This window comes from Argiope bruennichi, chromosome X1, assembly GCF_947563725.1.
Source record: "Argiope bruennichi chromosome X1, qqArgBrue1.1, whole genome shotgun sequence".
In the NCBI taxonomy this organism is placed as follows: Eukaryota; Metazoa; Arthropoda; class Arachnida; order Araneae; family Araneidae; genus Argiope; species Argiope bruennichi.
Window position 1 is genome coordinate 8,944,427 of NC_079162.1, and position 18,995 is coordinate 8,963,421.

Genomic DNA, 18,995 nt, shown 5'->3' on the forward strand with positions numbered 1-18,995 from the left:
TTCTAGACATAGAAATAATATAAACACAGTATTACAAGAATGTCAATGCAAATGATGAAATCAGTTTTATTCAACAGAAACATCCTAGATACTAAACAACATTTTTTTTATCACCAATAAAAACATAATGTTGAACAATATACTTTTAAAGCAGAACATTTATGAATATTTTTTAATGCTAAAGTTACATTGAAAAAATATTATAAAATAAAACAAAAACATATAATACAGTAAATTTAATAAATAAGAATAAGGTCATGATATATATATATATATACAAAAGTATTAGAATCAAGTTAATAGGAAAAACAAAAATCAAATAAAAATTAAACCAAAAAAATTATTAAAAAAATATTAAAAAAAAAGAATCCGGCCTGAAGACTTTTTCAAGGGTCACCCTCAGGCAGGGATTCAAATAAAGGGATTTTTTCTGTGAGGACGTACAGACTTTGTCTAATAATGATTCCTCGTGACCCGAAAATCCCCTGAAATTATGCTCAAGAGATATACCATTTTAACAGAAAGGAAATACAAAATAACAAATTAGAAAAAAAGAACCACAACAAAGTAAAAATACAATAAAAACAATAACAAAAAAACAAAAACAGCATTAAAATTAAAAACGAAAAAGCCAGTAAAAATCCAACAGTCAAGGAAGCTTTAAACAATCGATTGTGATTTCCTGTTTTAAAAAAAGTTAACGGTAAATTATGTAAACAGAGGTAGGCACCCAGCGCCATCTATTGAGTGATCCAATATGCAAGTAAAGTTCTATTTTTATTTAAGCCAAAGGATTAATCCCAAACCATACCTTGTTTAATTAAAAAATTGACATTACAGTAATTTCTAATAAAATCATTTTTAATTAAATTTTTAAGGAGGATATTTGATGCTTCAATATAAGAATTTTTATTATTGCAAACCCTTTTGATCCTATTAACTTGTGAGAAAATTAGATTTTTGAAAATTTTAGAGTTTAGATTGGAATGGTAGTTACATAGTTTTGTTATTTTAAAGTTGAAATCATCCCTTTTATCGTATATACCAACTATTGTTTTATCATTAGCAATTTCGATTTTTAAATCCAGAAAGGTAGCCTCAAGTTGATTTTTATTTGTATCTTTTAGAATTAAATCTTTTGGATAGCAATTAGTAATAATATTAGTATTGTCGAAGTTAATCAAAAGTAGGTCATCAATATATCTCCACCCGTTTATTAAATTATATTTAATTATTTTTTTCTCATAGTAATGCAGGAAAATATTAGCTAAAGCACTTGAGAAAGCTGTCCCCATTGGAATGCCCTTGACTTGTTTATAAAAATTAATACCATTAAACACGTAATTTTCAGTAATATTAAAATTACATAACTCAAGCCAGTTATTTTTAGGAATGATATTTTCATTTAAATATTCATCATATATAAAAGTGCAGACCTTTATTAACCGCGCGCTCTACCAAGGGGCACTGTGGATAGCTTTGTGTCAGGAGCATTCACGGAGAAAAAATTACTGACACAATTGTTTTGTTTAAAAAATCTTAAAAATACAAAAAAATATAAAATTTGTGGAAACGGAAAGTGTAGGACATGTCCATTAGCAGATAAGGAACAGATCAAAAATGAAAACTCAAAATTGCAAACATTCTGTAAAAACAAAAATTTGATTTATCTCCTTAATTGTTCAGAATATAATTTAAAATATATTGGCCAAACTAGCACCGAGCTTAATTTAAGAATTAACAATCACAGATCCTATATAAAAAACTTCATAAAAAATAGGACCACTGACTTCGAACTGGAGCATTTTCAAAACCATAACTTTAACAATATTAATATCTACATTCTAGAAGACAATATTAACGAATTAAACAAAAGATTAGATCTGGAAAACATTTATATTTGCAACCTGAAAACTTTATTTCCTTATGGTCTCAATAGTAAATTAAATGGGGAAGGTTATGCAGATTTAAACAATAATTGCATTTATAACAAATTTAACATATTTAAAAATTTTCTAAATAAAGATAACTTTTCTAAAAGATTTAAAAGAGGTAAAGGGAAAGGAGGCAATTTTCAAATTATATTTGAGGAATTTCAAAATTACTGTAATCTGGAACACAATAGTGAAAACATTCACAGAATTAGGAAATACATTTTTGGTCTTAGAAATAATAAAATGAAATGGTTTTTAAATAATAAATTCGGGGAATTAGAGTTTAAAAATTCGTACACTAAATGTATTATTCTAGATCTTATTAAATGTAAACTTAACATTGGAAAAAACGATTTACTTTTTAATAATAAAAATAATGTTTACAAAGAATACTGTGTGATTAAATTCTTGGATATTTACTTCGAATATCTAAAATTACCCAAAATTATACATAATAATAATATATTTTTTCCTCTTGCAGATAAAACTACTGTATCAATAGCGTTTAGTTACACTTCAACTTTAAAGAAAAAAATGTGTAATTATAACTACTATAGCAAAAATTTAGATAAAATAAATAAAACAGATTGTTACTGTAACAAGGAAAAATATAAAGATTTTATAGATATTGATAAAGGTCATATTATTACAGGTAATTTAAAAATTATTGAATCCAACTCTTTAAGAGATTTGATGGGAAGAGGAACAAAATTTAGATTAAGAGAAAAAATAAACCATAACAAAATTTTGATTTCTATTGGTAATGATTTGGATGTTTTTATTGCCAAATTATCTAGAAAATACCATTGGCCTGCGGAAGGTTTCGGGGAATGGAAAGTGAGAATATTAAAGGAAATTAAAATAAAATTGAATACTGATTTTGACAGATCTAAAGAACGTGGGATTTATTTTAGTAAAACATTAAAAAATGAAATAAAAAATTTAAAAGAAAAATTTGTTATTACAGTAATAGATAAATCAGCAAATAATTTCTGTTTAATTTGTAAATATTATTATAAAGAACTTTTAATTAATGAATATAACTCTAATGCAACTTATATGTTAAAGAACACCGGGAAAAAGGAATTAGATAAAAGAATGCTAGCTTTCGCAAAAAAAACCAAAACTAAGACTTGCTCTCTTAACTATCCTTATTTATTCCCAACAGTTAAATTTCATAAAAATCCATTAAAATTCAGATTCGTAACCTGTAGCACTGGTAGTTATAATTACTATACGGGTAAACATTTCTTTAAATACTTAAAAATTATCCTGGACAAAATAAAAAATGAAGACAACTTTATTATTTCTAGTAACAAAGAAGTATTGGATTTTCTTAAAGATAACAACATTAATAAACTTAATACTTTTGATTTCGAAAATTTATACACTAATCTACCTCATGAAAAATTAATAAAGGTCTGCACTTTTATATATGATGAATATTTAAATGAAAATATCATTCCTAAAAATAACTGGCTTGAGTTATGTAATTTTAATATTACTGAAAATTACGTGTTTAATGGTATTAATTTTTATAAACAAGTCAAGGGCATTCCAATGGGGACAGCTTTCTCAAGTGCTTTAGCTAATATTTTCCTGCATTACTATGAGAAAAAAATAATTAAATATAATTTAATAAACGGGTGGAGATATATTGATGACCTACTTTTGATTAACTTCGACAATACTAATATTATTACTAATTGCTATCCAAAAGATTTAATTCTAAAAGATACAAATAAAAATCAACTTGAGGCTACCTTTCTGGATTTAAAAATCGAAATTGCTAATGATAAAACAATAGTTGGTATATACGATAAAAGGGATGATTTCAACTTTAAAATAACAAAACTATGTAACTACCATTCCAATCTAAACTCTAAAATTTTCAAAAATCTAATTTTCTCACAAGTTAATAGGATCAAAAGGGTTTGCAATAATAAAAATTCTTATATTGAAGCATCAAATATCCTCCTTAAAAATTTAATTAAAAATGATTTTATTAGAAATTACTGTAATGTCAATTTTTTAATTAAACAAGGTATGGTTTGGGATTAATCCTTTGGCTTAAATAAAAATAGAACTTTACTTGCATATTGGATCACTCAATAGATGGCGCTGGGTGCCTACCTCTGTTTACATAATTTACCGTTAACTTTTTTAAAAACAGGAAATCACAATCGATTGTTTAAAGCTTCCTTGACTGTTGGATTTTTACTGGCTTTTTCGTTTTTAATTTTAATGCTGTTTTTGTTTTTTTGTTATTGTTTTTATTGTATTTTTACGTTGTTGTGGTTCTTTTTTTCTAATTTGTTATTTTGTATTTCCTTTCTGTTAAAATGGTATATCTCTTGAGCATAATTTCAGGGGATTTTCGGGTCACGAGGAATCATTATTAGACAAAGTCTGTATGTCCTCACAGAAAAAATCCCTTTATTTGAATCCCTGCCTGAGGGTGACCCTTAAAAAAGTCTTCAGGCCGGATTCTTTTTTTAATAATTTTTTTGGTTTAATTTTTATTTGATTTTTGTTTTTCCTATTAACTTGATTCTAATACTTTTGTATCAATTCATCTGTGTTTTAGAAGTAGCTGCAATTGCGCTCTCTAAATACTATGAAGTTCCTTTTTGGTTTTAGTTTAAATAGGTAATAAATTTTAGTTGCGATTGCGAAACTGTTTTGTTTCGTTTTCATTTTAGTTTCGTTTTCAAACTTTTTCTTACTTTAGATTGGTTATATATATATATATATATATATATATATATATATATATATATATAGAGAGAGAGAGAGAGAGAGAGAGAGAGAGAGAGAATTAAAATAGGATATAAAGAGTAGTTGAAAGAAGCCCTTTTATGCTTTTACAGAATTTTATAATTCAAGATTAATATGTTAAAGAAATAGAAAAAAAAAAAAAAAAAAAAAAAAAAAAGAGTCCAATATTTTCTGGAATGAATCTCTTTCTTTCTTACAGAATCCTGAAGTTCTTGTAGCTCATTTTGCAAATTGCTGATCCTGTCGATTATTTCAGAAAAAGTAATAGTCTGGGAAGAAGCAGAGTACATTCCACTGAAATCAGAATTCATATAATTTTGCTTAGTAATCAATTCTCTTGCATTTATATACTTAACTAAATGACATGTGTTTTCAAAACTTAAATATATATATATGTAGCATTCAATTTATCAAATTAAGAGCACTTTTAATAAAATACATCAATTATATATATATATATTATAACAGTCAATAAGAAAATTGTATTTTCAGTAGTTAGTAAAGGATTCACTTACTAAATAAATCTTTAAGAAATTTATTCACTTCCAGCTAAGTTTAGCATTATAGCAGTTGTTATTTTTGCAACAGGAATTTGTTTCCTTACATTAATTAAATTTAGATAAAATTTTGTAGAAAAATGCAATGTAATATTCATGGAAACATTTTAAAACCTTCTAAACATATTCAAAATTATCAGAAATTTCATTAAATGTGAATAAAGTAAATTAGAAATGCACTCATGTTTTTGATGGCAAAGCGCTTACCGATTTCTTTTTCTTCGAAGAGTTTTTCTAACAAATTACTGGAACAGCTATATTTAATAAATAGACACACACTGAATAAATTTTTCAAAATGATCGGAGCATATCACCGACTTCGAAGGCTTGAAAAAATTTGTACCAAAGCTATCAACCCAAGTCAGGATTGTTGAAAAGAAAATAAGAAAACATTTTATCATGACAGTCACTCTTGTGTTTCGCATTAAAGCATGCATCCATCAGCACACCAGTATTTTCTCTGTTAGCACATAATAAGAGCAAAGAAAATGACTCAAACATTATAACTTCAAACGTAAACAAAAAATCCGCTTCATACTTGGAGGAGAACGTTAATGGCAGACTGCTCGACGAAAGCGGTGCGGATGAAACTTAAATGCCATGCGCAAGAAGTACATGACATGTGACTTTTACGTCACTTGAATTGACCCCATTGGATCATGTTTGGGCGATAATTTGCAATTAACAAGGTTAATTTTTACATTCCATTTTAAAATTCAGGTAAAATGTCATTGATTTTTCCCTTTCTTTAAGCATTTTTTAAAAATAATTTTGTACGTATAGTTTTAACAATAATGTAGAATTTGTTTCTTCTATGCTTTGTTTATTTTGGGGTGAAATAGTACATTTTTGCAGGAAATGCTACTTAAATCACTGTAATAAAATATGGTATCTTACTATATTCTTTTATTTGTGTTATATATATATATGAATTATCATAATAACAACTCACAGTTAGGTTATTTTAATATAATTGATTGAAAGTTATTAATATTTCATATCGTTTGAGCATTGTTTGGAGAATAACTTTGTAATTAGCTATGATTTTACTCACTCTCTGTTTCACATTAGGTTGTTAACAAAGGGAAATTTTACCTTTTATATCATAACTTAGGTAGATTTTTCTAATGAAATTCACAGTATATATTTATTTTCAGGATTTGTGAGAGATTTTATTTTACTGTCAAAGTTTTTAAAGTTTAATCAATTATTAACAATTTATGATATTTACTGATGTTTATGCATGCTGATTCAAGATTAAAGGAATTATTTTTATGTAATGAAAGGTGCATAATATTGACATAAGAAATTTCTTTACTTTTGGGATTTATTGTAATTACAGATGTTTGAGGAGGAAGCGAGTTATTAATGGAATGAAGATTCATTGATAACTTTGGAGTAACAGTTTTAAGAAAATTTTTTAATAAAAGTTCAATCAACAACTTGAATAAACTGAGCACTATTTCCCATTAAATCAAATAAAGAATCATATGCATAGATATATTCTATGATTATATTCTTAGCTGAAGCTTCCTAAGTTATCACTTAAAAAAAGAGACATTTTGTGTAAAATGCAAATTTATTGACAGTTTAACTTGAAATTGAGAATTTGCTGTAAATTTCAACGATATTAAATAATACTAAACTTATCAACATCATTAATAATTTTAAACCAGTGATATAAAATAATTATGATTACATATATCTTCAACTATGAGACTCCATAGACAAAAAAAATTATGAATAGGTGTAGTAATGTAAATATTTATAATATAGAAATAGAAAATAAAGACTTAAAGAACATATTGAGACAACAGTAGATAATAATCTGAAAGGTGGATTAGGTGTTGTATTATTATTATTCTTTTCAGGGCAAAATTATTACTCCTTATCAACTTTTAGTCAACAAAATTTCAATGATGAAAATCATAGATGAAATGTAATAAAACTGAAATGGTTACAATAATATATCAAAATCAATTCAACTGAGAAGAAAAACCTTTTGAATTAATGAACATATATTAAAAATATTAGAGTCTGTGGACTGTAATTAATTAAGAAAGTTGTAAAAAATGTTAAGTGATTCAAAAATTGACAGAAATTTTTATTATCAGTTTACTAGATTTCACTAGATTTTGAATATACCCAGAACAATATACAAATTAGTGAATTTATTCACTGTCTAGATAAAATCAAATGCTTCAAATTGCATATCATTTAGCAATAGATACTCATAATCATTTTCACCCAATCATATTAAGAAAATACTGGAATGAGTCCCCCCCCCACTCTGCTTTCCTTTTTTCATATGTACATTGAACAATTCCAACAGTAAACAATAATATTTTAAACAATACTAACATGTTCTTTATTTTTGATTATTAAAATGGCTTGCAATGCAAAGTTGAAATAGTAAATATGCAATATTTTATAGAAATTGATAGAATCTGGAGCTGCCTGTATGAGTACTGAATAACAATTTTAATCATTGTTAGGCAATATATAGTGAATTGCTGATAAGGATTTACATTAAATGAATTAGAATTTTTAACAAAGTAACATGTAAACACTTTTCATTTGATTTACATAATATTTATTTGATTTATATATTAACAATTATAAAATGTCAATTATCTTAACACTAATTGCAAATAAAAGCATAGGTTAAAGTTGTTAAAACATTTAATGTAGAAACTTATGCATATTTAATTATTATTGTAATTAGACATTAATAGAATTCTATGAATTTGTGTGCTAAATGTATTTAACTCCTTATTAGTATTTTGTTGATACTGAAACATTATTTACCTAAAATTATTTAAATTTCAAATAATTTTCGCTTGGAATGTTAAAAAAAATAATCTTAATACCACTTGAAATACTTGCGTACAAAAATTGAATAAATATGAAAATCTATTATATAGATATATAATTTATTCAGTCATTATTCAATATTTAGTGTATTTGCAGATTATATGTAAGCATTTAGCTTATAATAAATATATAACAATTTTTTTTGAAGTAGGAAACCAATATTTATAATGCGAATTTGGCGTTCTGTAAATGAAATTGAGTGAAAAAATAGTATTTTGAATATTTATGTCATCTACAATTGTCATATTAATGCATGCAGTTTAAGCAACAGCTTAAAGGTTTAAATTCTTGACAAATACTTAAATAACACTTTCCCTGTTATTTAACTTGCTGGTATAGTAATCTTTAAATGAGGATACCTGACAGAAAACACTAAACATGCAACAATAGATTTTATGACCTTTGTTATCAAATATATTTTCGAGATAAATAAATTTTATTATATACATTAAAAACTTTTTTTTTCATTTTGTTCTCTAATAGGTTATAAATGAAAACATTTTGCAAATTTGTCTCTTTTTCAGAACTTTACGGGTTTAATGAGCTCTTGAGTCATTTTTAATATCAAATAGTGCTCTCTATTCTACCGATTCACTGATATTTTTGCTTTGATGACCATTTCTTCAGAGTATGTAGTTGGGAAGAACGAAACCAGCTGAGCATGCAACGCTACCTGCCAGCACCGCTTAGACTCGTGTGATTATGACCAACGCGCGTTCTGTCGTCATCCGTATCTAAAGCAACCGCTACATGTTAACGTACTTAAAGATAAATGAACTGACAATGTCCCTCACTCTAAAGGTACTTTCACACGTGACCATCTATTGCGTGCAATAGTTTTCTGTTGTTGTCCCGGTATTGCCCTAATGTGAACAGTTGGGACAACTTACTTGTTACAATGGCAAATAGTCTCCCCGATGAGATAACTATTTGCCATTGTCCCATTGAGGTCACATGATCTTCCTCAAGTAGGCGTGGCTTTCTATTGCGCCGTAGTAGTTGGCCTCGTGTAAACGCATTTTAAGATCAAGTAATGTAGTTCCTTAATTGAAATGAAGGGTGAGGGTGCTGCCTATTTCCTCTCTTTCTTCCGTTTCTGATACTCAAAGTTACTTGAGTGATACAGTTCGCTTCCAGAAAAAACATTTTTGTCCGAAAGTTCACATTTTTAAAGAATTAATCTAAAATAAATGGCGAATTTTTTTTAAAAAAAATAACTTGCAAACATTTTAAACATGTTTTACATGTAAAACATTTCTTACCTATTATAAAACACTGAAAAATCTTCCAATTCACATTAAGCCTAATGGTATCCAACTTTTTAAGGGCTATTATAGAATTTGTAATCCCATTTCAAGTTATTTCAATTTACAAACTATTTCAATAATAAATTAAAATACGACAAACAAAATGGAACAAATAATGCTACATTCAATTGAAAAAGCATTTAAATAGTTTTTCTTCCATATAGATGTTTCCTTACATAGATGTATAATTTTTTAATCTTTTTCTAATCGCAATCGTGCGTCGGGGCCCTTCGACGTACAATCCTACCTTACAGTGGTGCCCAAGTAAGATATTAAAATTTAAAGGTGTATTAAAAGTGATATCTAAATTTCCTTTCTCTTTACATTAATACAAAAATCCAATTCAATGCGGAAATTAGAGATATAAAAATATAATAAAGAGTTATATTTGTGAACATATTATGTAAACTTAAGTAATCAACAATACTAACAAAGATAATAATTACATGTGTAATTGAAAAGTGATATTTTCTGCCGAGACTCAGCCGATATTCTGTACTTGGTGAGGATTGTCTCTAAGGTATGCTTGAATACAGTGTCCTTTAAATATTAAAAAAAATGGGCTTATCATAACTAATTAATTTAGGAATAAAATAATGGATTAGTAAATTGAACTCATAGAATAATAAAATACAAACGTAATTATGATTTTATATAAAACACTTGGATATTAAAATAATAAACATGATATTCGAAATACTCTTTTTCTAAGCACCAATACTGAAATAAAGGGCATAAAAATGTGGAGCGTTTGTGCAAGTTTGAAGAGAAAAACACATGTCTCACTAGGTAGCTAACTAGCATTTTTAGTGAGTGTTATACAATGGCCTGAAAATTAGGACATCAAATAGGAGAATGTAATTCTTGTTCTCTTTCTTTTCCCTTTCAGGAATATTCGTTTCCAGGTAGAATGGCCGGGATAAAAATAGAAAGAGATAATCATTAATTGGAAGTTTGACCCTATATTCACGCCTCAATAAGTTTGCTATGTTTTAATACTTTTTGTAATGGTGCCTATCACAAGAACATCATCATCATCATCATGAAGAATAGGAAAAAATTAAATCATGAGTGGCGACAACGGACCAACCTAAGTGGGGTTTTATGTGCAAAAAATGGAAAATAAAAGAATTTTTTTTATTTAAATTATTATTCATGATTTAATTTTAATTTTTCTGGTGGGTAATAAATTCTTATTTTTGTCACATGGACAATATCAACAGCTTTGTTTGTTAATGCATTTGGTTTAATTATTTCATAATTTTCATCTGAAAGTTCAGTTACTATTTCATATGGACCTTAAAAAAACAGAATAATTTTCTACGATTTGGATAATTAAATTCCTCATACATTACAATGTCACCAGGTTTGAATGGAGAATCTATGAATCATATTTTATTTCTATCATGATATTTTATGATATTTTCTTTTTCTAATTTCCCAGCTTTTTCTACTGGAGAATAGGATTGATTTTGTGTTAAGGGAGGAGTATAAGGTAAAGTGCCAAATAACAAATATACTGAAGGAAATTTTGTAACAGAATGGGAGTGTTAAATTATATTCATTGATTAAGTAGAATTGACCTTACTTTTTAATTTAGTTACTATTGGCTGGCTAATTCTTTCATGTTTTCCATTAGTTTGTGGATGATATTTTGAGGTTTACAGATGCTTGGCACTGTAATTTCTGAGAAAATGTTTGAATTTAGATGGGATTAATTACCATTTCTGTAATTTACTAGAATAGTCGGGCTGTTTTAGAACTTCTCCAATGGCTACTTGAGATGCATCACAGAAAAAAAATGAATAGATAAATTAAGATTATATAACTGTAACACTGGTTTAGTTATTAATTTATTTTGGTATTCTCCTTTGTCATGGGATATCATTTTTAAGCAGATTATTTAAGGATTCTCTAATTTTAGCACAAAAATGAATTAACTTATTATAAACATTTATAGAACCAAGAAATGAAGTTGTTTTACATTTTTTGGAGGTTATAATTTTTTTATATTTTCAATATTATGGTTATTAGGAGAAATGTATTCTTCTTTGATTTCATACCCCAAGGAATTAATTTTGTTTTGAACAGATACACATTTAAAAAATCTTTTAACTTAATGTTTTCTTTTTCACACATTTAGAATATCTGTTTTAATCGACCATAGTGTTCCTCTAATGAATCAAAGAAAGGTACTATGTCTTCAAAATAGTGAATTACGAAATTTATGTTCATTTAAAATTTTATGAATAGTTCTATTAAATATTGCAGGTGCATTTTTAAAGCCAAAAGGTAGTACTTGAAATTCGAATAAACCTTCAGAAGTTATAAAAAAATTATGTTGTTCATGCAAGGGTATATGCCAATATCCGGATGCGAGGTCCAAAGTTGAAAAATCTTGAGCCGTACTTAATTTGTCTAATAAAGTCTCTTTTCTAGAAAAGAACTCTTTTTCGTTTCTTTAATATGCTAAAGCTACCGGGGAGGAATAATTACTTGTAGGTTTTTATTAAACTTACAGCCAAAAAAGTTTTAATTTGCTTATTTATCTCAGTTCCATCGATAGCAGATGTTCTATAAGCCCTTTGTGAAACTCGTAACTCAGATGTTAAAATTATTCTAGGAGATTCTATTCTTATTCTGCCAACATCATATTTATATTTTTGAGAACACATGAGACAAGAAATCTCACAGAATCATATAGTTTGTTTATAATCAGAACTGGAAAAGTTTCCTCTGAGGTTTACATTACCTTATCCTTATTATCACCAATGTTTTTATTATTTTCAACACGATGCAAAGACATTGGATTATTATTGGTATGTACGTTCGTAATAATTTTTTTCGTTTTGCAATATTTTATTTTATCCCAATCTGTAACTAATTTATATAAACTGCAATCTTTAAGCCTTAGTATTAAATATGATTAAGGATTTTCAATAATATATTTTTTTTTACTTATTTGACCAATTTTTAAATAAATGTCACTAATTTGGGTTAATTGGAACATTCTATGATCTTGTTTAATTTGAATTGGGTTTACATTTTCTTTTGGTAAATTCCCTTGGTATATTTTCTCTTTTTTCACAATATTTGCAGAGATAATAGGGAGAGAAGATCCTGTGTCGGTAAAAATATTTACATTATGAACTACAGTATAAAGATTAGATATTTTGACTAAGTTAACTAGACTTGGTGAAGTTGAGATGTGTTTGGACAATTATTCCTGTTCTGAACCAGGCGCCTCAGTAGAATAATTCTGTCTTATTTGGGAAAGAGCTAAGAAGGATTTCTTTGCATGGGGAAGCTGACTTAGATATTATGGGGGAGATTGGTCATAAACTGCGGTTGTTGAAAAGGATGTACTTGTGCACATTGATAGGCATTTGGAATACCTTTTCGCGTACAGACTCTACAGGGAAAAGGTGGTAATCTTTGTTGGGAATGGAGGTTATAAATTTGGTTATTAAAATTGTTTAGACGTGGCGTAGACAAATTTTGGTAGTTTTGCCTAAAATAAATTTGAGCTGAAGGTAAAAGAAGTTTGGGATCGACAATCAAAATTGTGCTTCGGTAAAAAGAATGCTAGTTGTTTTGCTCTGATAAGGGTTTCATTACTTCTGAGCGGGCTTGATTCAGAAGTTCCTTGCATTTTTAAAAGTTAAGCTACTATTGTAAGCCATTTTGAAGGGTTAGAAGGGGGGTATGCTTACTAATTGCTTTATTGAGTTCCCAGCCCACTAGTGGGATCTTCCAGAATGAGTTGTGGATTAAAGCCTAATTGTCTGCCACAATTTAATTTTTTGTGAAAATGATCAACCAAATTAAAAAAAAAAATTTGAGTCAAATTTATGTTGGGAAAAAGTCAGCAAAATTTTCGATATTTAGTTGAATAAATTCCTCAGTTAGCCCACAGCACATATCATCAAAATTATTAACATTTAAAAACAGTTTATTTAATGAATTAGTGCTGACCCTTTTAGAAATTTTTTAATTTTTCATAAGTCACTTTTGTTACTATCTTTGCAAAATTTATAAAAGTATTCCAATCACAATTCCATTTTCGGGATCAAAAGGAATTCTGGAGGGTTCAAGTACTATTTATTCAGTGGTAAGGTCATTTTATTCTTTATCACTAGGATTATCAATTTTATTATCTTCTGAACTTAGATTTTGCGGGTTAGGCAAATCTGTTTTAGCTGAGTCAGTTACTTTCCCTGCTCTTAAAAACATTTATATTACTTTCACTTAGAACATATTTTAAATTATATACCAAAAAAATATGGGTTTGCTAAAAGATTTTTAGAAACACAATATTTCAAATACAATATTTTAAAAAGATTAGCTACTATTATAATTTAAATATGCAATTCAATAATATAATCGACAAAACACAATATAAATCTTAAATTGATGTAAGGAGGGTATAATAATTTATCTGTTTAGAAACACTATTTCACAAATTGAGTATGATGAAAATTTCTTTTCCTTTTTTTTCTTTCGAATTATGGTAATTCTTGAGCACTTGAATCACCACAATCACAGGAAAACAACAAATTTTTAAGCACCTTTATGGGGAGTAACAAGTGTAAATTCGAACACGACGAGGAAGATGAATACTTATTGCAATGAAGATTTCATATTAATTATGTTTACATCAGGATGGGGGTTGCTTGGGAAGGGATATTTCTCCAAAAAACACTGACATAGAAACACTACACGGAGCATCACAGCGACAATGCTGTACATCATAGAACGGACCAGTCAGGCTATGGTGGAATCAAACCATCTGGGCAGCGGGACATTTCCATTAGGCCTGCTGGATGTGTCGTGCATGAAATGTTGCATCGCACATCTCGGCTTGCCTTGACGTTGTTGATGCGATGTGCTAGCGCTGCATGCCTTCGGCGAGCCGTTGAAGAAATGGGAAATTTTTATTATTAATTTGATTTAAGGATGCATCAAAACGGGTATTATCCTGCCGACTGTATTATAATTTTGGCTCTTATTTGGCCGAAAAGAAGACACTTTTTGAATGAACAATTCTTTTTACCACGTTAGGCAGTATTTTTACAGTGGAACAAAATTGCCTTCACACCAGAAGACAAGAGCGAAAGTGTCAAAATTTTACCCATTAGTGGCTTCATTACGAGATTCCGATGACACGTGACGACTTAGGAAAGGGATCTTTGAAACTCCTGCTTGGGATTTTTATCCCTTGGCTCGTGGCATGGGAAACAAAGAAAATGGAATTTTTAAAAGCGGGTCTTATTTGGATCAGGAAGTAACATGGACTCATTTAATGTAGGAAATTAATTAGGATTTAAATGAAGAGGTATATATAAGAAGAAGAAAAATGATATATGAGAATTGACATGATCATTTTGGTAAAATGACTTTCTGATACCCTTTTCTCAGATGGCCAGTCAACCCAAATAGCTTCAGCCTAAAAGAGAACACCAAATTATTCATGTATAGGATTGTTTAATTTTATGGTAGAACTCTTTAATGGAATATTATTTTGTCTCTTTTAAGCTTTCAAAATATTGAATTGAAGCTTAGATTTTAATCTATGCATTAAACAGGAAATTTTTCCTTCTGATTAATATTAAAAGGTTAAAAGCACTAAAAACAAAATCAGGAAGACAGTGGAGAAGATATTGTTCAAGTTTTAGTGTTGCATTTCATAGACTTCAGTTCTTATAACACACATTTCTAAGGTTGTTTGATATCATTTTATGTCTTCTGATTTCTCACTTTATCATTTGCATTAAGGGTCTTTTGTCTACTCTCATTGCTGGTTTCCTTGCAGCACCATCCCATGATTTTCTAATTTTTCTTCCTTTCCATTAAAAGTCGAATTTATTAGGAAAAGCGTAGGCAAGTTTTTAAAATATGTGTAAGTATGCCGCAGTTGCTATAAATAAACCGTCATTTGTCATCAGCTTTTTGATCAGTTCACTTTTTACGTCACATGATTCTGCTCTGAATATCGTTTATTTATTAAATTAATAGCTATTTTTAGAAAAGTTTTGAAAAATTAGAATCAGAACTGATGATTAAGATGCACTTCTATATGTTTGTGAATTTCATTAGAATAAAATGTTTACTTTAGTTATATTTTCTTATTTCTTTACTTTTTTTTATTTAAAGTCATTAGATGTATATTACATATTCAATGAAATGTGCATTGTTATTCTGATTTCCTCTCTTTTTCTTAATCGCAGGAACAGGTGTATATTTTTTAGATATAATTTTATAGATATAACTTCTAGAAACAAATTCTGTAAAAACAAATGCTGTTGCATCATATTACTTTCATAGTCATGCAGTTTGCTTGTTGACTTATAGTTTTCTGTATGTAACTCTTATTAGATTTACTACTACTCTTGCATGTATGATGGATTTGCATTATTATCCTCTGGATTCTCAGAATTGTACTCTAGAAATCGAAAGTTGTAAGTATATCTTTAATTTTTAAAATCAAAAATAACTGAATAAACTTTAAATAAATTGATGGAGAAATCTTATCTGTATTTCTTTTAAATTGTGCTGCCTTTCAAGACTTAGAGAAAATTAAAATTCAGAAATAGAATTTTTAATATTAAAAACTATTGCTAAATTTAGCTGGGATTAAACTGTCATAAATAAAATGTCATGCTTTTTTTCTTTTTGAATCTCGAAAACTGATACCTAAGCATTAAAAAATTTCAGCTTTCTTGATTCGTTTTTAGTAAAGATACAAGAAATATGTGTAAGCTTAGATTTCTATGTACATTTGGTATGACATATGTTATGTTACATTACAACCTATGATTTTATTGCAGCATTAAAATATTTTATAGACATGACACATTTCCGCTGAAATGCGGATTTCAGCGTTTTCGGAATCGGAATTTTATCGTTCTTGAGATCGATTAGTTTTTTTTAATGTAATAATTCTATAATATTTGTAATATTGCGAGCATATTTTTACAAATTTTATTGTTTGTTTCATCGTGCTTATTTTACTTCACAATGTTTATGCTTGGCACAATTCACGATTTAATGAAGTTCAGCTTTTTTTTGCTTGAAGCCAATGTCATGCTTGATTTTAACATTCAAAATAAAACTGACATAATGAAAAGTTATGATACAAATAAAAAAAATATATATTATTTAGATCTTTTTGAATTGCTTTTTCATTATTCATTGAATTTTTCATTTTCGTAGGCATTTTTTTATACTTCATGATATGTTTTTAAAATGCATTTTGAAGTATTTCTGCATATATTAACACTATAGCTTAAATATTTTTTAAAACTCTCATGATTCTGGGGAAAAAATTGAAAAGTATACTTTTAGATAGTTGATTTCATATTTTTTTCTTTGATTCTTGAAGTTTCAAAATTTACTTGCCCGTATGAATGAATGTATTTTTGGGCAATTTTTCCAGTCTTCGGTCTTTGGGGCAATGAGTTAAAAGCTGTTATGAAGCGCAGGTCCTTTTTTTAAAAAAAATTATATACATTTTTAATCTTTTGGCACAAAACTACGAGGGTAAATCGATAGGGTACCGCTTTTTAATGCTGATGATTCTTAATTTGATTGTTCTGCTTTGTGCGTTCGCTATTTGCTAGAAGTTGCTGTTTTTTTTCCTAATATTGTAGTTTCAATGTTTTCACTTTGGCTCATTTTGTTCCATTAGGAAGTAAACATGCTGGGTCATTCTACGCTTACACATACGCTCGCACGAGCGTTTTGTAATTTTTTTTTAAAATATGAAGATTTGTCAGGAGCTGAAATTCATATAAGAGTTTTAGTACAATAAGGTGGAGATGAAACATGCTTCATTACTTTGAACTAAGGAGCAAACGCCATTGCAGCAATGAAGAAACTAAATATTCAGGGGGAGGGGGAAGTCCACAAGTCAGGTTTTTTCAAGACAAGGGATATATATTCACAGTTTTTTTGGGACAATTTTGGAACATTACCTAGAAAAGGAGTTAACAATGAATACATTTATATGCTTTGCTCAACGACGAGGATTGGTGGATTTTATGATTCAAGAGCCATTCTTAGCCAAACTGCGTAAGCATATGATTTGAAGCTACGTAGCGAAACACGAAATTTGAAGCAAGCGCCGATGTCGATTGCCAGAAGGCGTTCGATAAAACGTCCATATATCGTTACTCCTATTGTTCAAATTCATTAGAATCTGCATTTTGAGACGTCAGAGCATCCTACATACAGTTCCGATCTCTCTTTTCCAGTTAATCATCTATTTGTATGCTTTAAAATGTCGTTGATTTGCCTCGAACTAGTAAAGGAAAGAAATGATATATGCCTAGCTTGATTTTCAACTGGAAATCCTTCTTAGGATATTGGAAAGCTTGTACAACGAAAGACCAACTGCTTTGAAAAGCAAGGTGACTATATTGAAAAAAAGATGGTATTGTCAATTCCGAGATGTTGTAATGTTTTTTAAAAATTGACACTTATTGATTGATCCTTTTAATATTTTAAGCTCTTTGCATAGCCGCCTTTCTTTCTATGAGTGAGTTTTTTATTCGGTCAGGTTCATTGATTAGGAATACGAACATTAAATTCAGTTGATTCTGTATTTCATTTATGTGTTAGTGGTTGTATTTTGTCTCATATGATAATTTCAGTTAAACGTCTATCATTCCTTGGACAGGTCCTTCATCCATTATTTTATTGTATTTTAATGTTTAAAAATTTCAATCTTTTCAGATAATATTGTTTGCTATGAATAGTTCTAATAAATCTAAGTAAACGTTTGCAGTAATGTCTTTTTCCTTGAAAAAAAATAATAAAAACGGCCCTGTAACCTTGTTATGTATAAGGCTGTACAAAACACTTTTAGGTCTGTCTTTCACTACTTTTACAGAAATATGCGTATTCTCTGATCTATAGATACGAGCCTTGTGATTATTTACCTTTCTGCAGGTAAAAAAACACCGATTCTTCGGGAAGATACACGGCGCGTTGCTACGGCAGAAGAAATAATTTTGGAAATATCATTTAAAATTTGAAATAGCTATCTTGTTTAATTAGGAATGATAGAAAGAATGATATTTATTTCCTTGTCGACAATGAATACTTTGATTGAAATCGAATGATATATAAAGGAAAAGTATAAATAATATTTTTTCTACTTTTCGGTTTTATTATTCAAGTGCTTTAGGGTTGATATTATTTTTTGTTTTTTCGTCTTCAGCAAAAACAAATACATTTCTTGGCTGTCCGACTTTTGAGCATCCAACATACAACTGGCCATATAAAAAACATGGATTTTTTTAAAGGTTCAATCCTCACACTTGAAGTGATTGACGATGCGCCTTGTAGATAGTCATCGAGAATGCAAGCCGAATTGGGAATTGCAGTCGTTGGAAATAAAAAAAGCGTGTCGGTGGGAATATTGGGAATGTGTGGAATGAGCACATCTTCTCCATTCGACTTTCCTTAAGGCAACAGTTGACTTTGCAATAAGCAAAAATGTACGAAAACATGCAATTTTATTTTTGTCGTTTCATCCCCAAAAT

General features: G+C 28.4%; 1 protein-coding gene across 3 annotated transcripts in view; it reads left to right on the forward strand.

The window, feature by feature from the left end:
- The window catches only part of LOC129958100 (gamma-aminobutyric acid receptor subunit beta-like), a 145,694-nt gene that overhangs the window by 81,238 nt on the left and 45,461 nt on the right, over positions 1 to 18,995 (forward strand). For all 3 annotated transcript variants that reach the window (XM_056070291.1, XM_056070289.1, XM_056070290.1), the window contains one exon: positions 15,826 to 15,908. In XM_056070291.1, the coding sequence (XP_055926266.1) occupies positions 15,826 to 15,908 (83 nt within the window). The remainder of the gene's footprint in view (positions 1 to 15,825; positions 15,909 to 18,995) is intronic.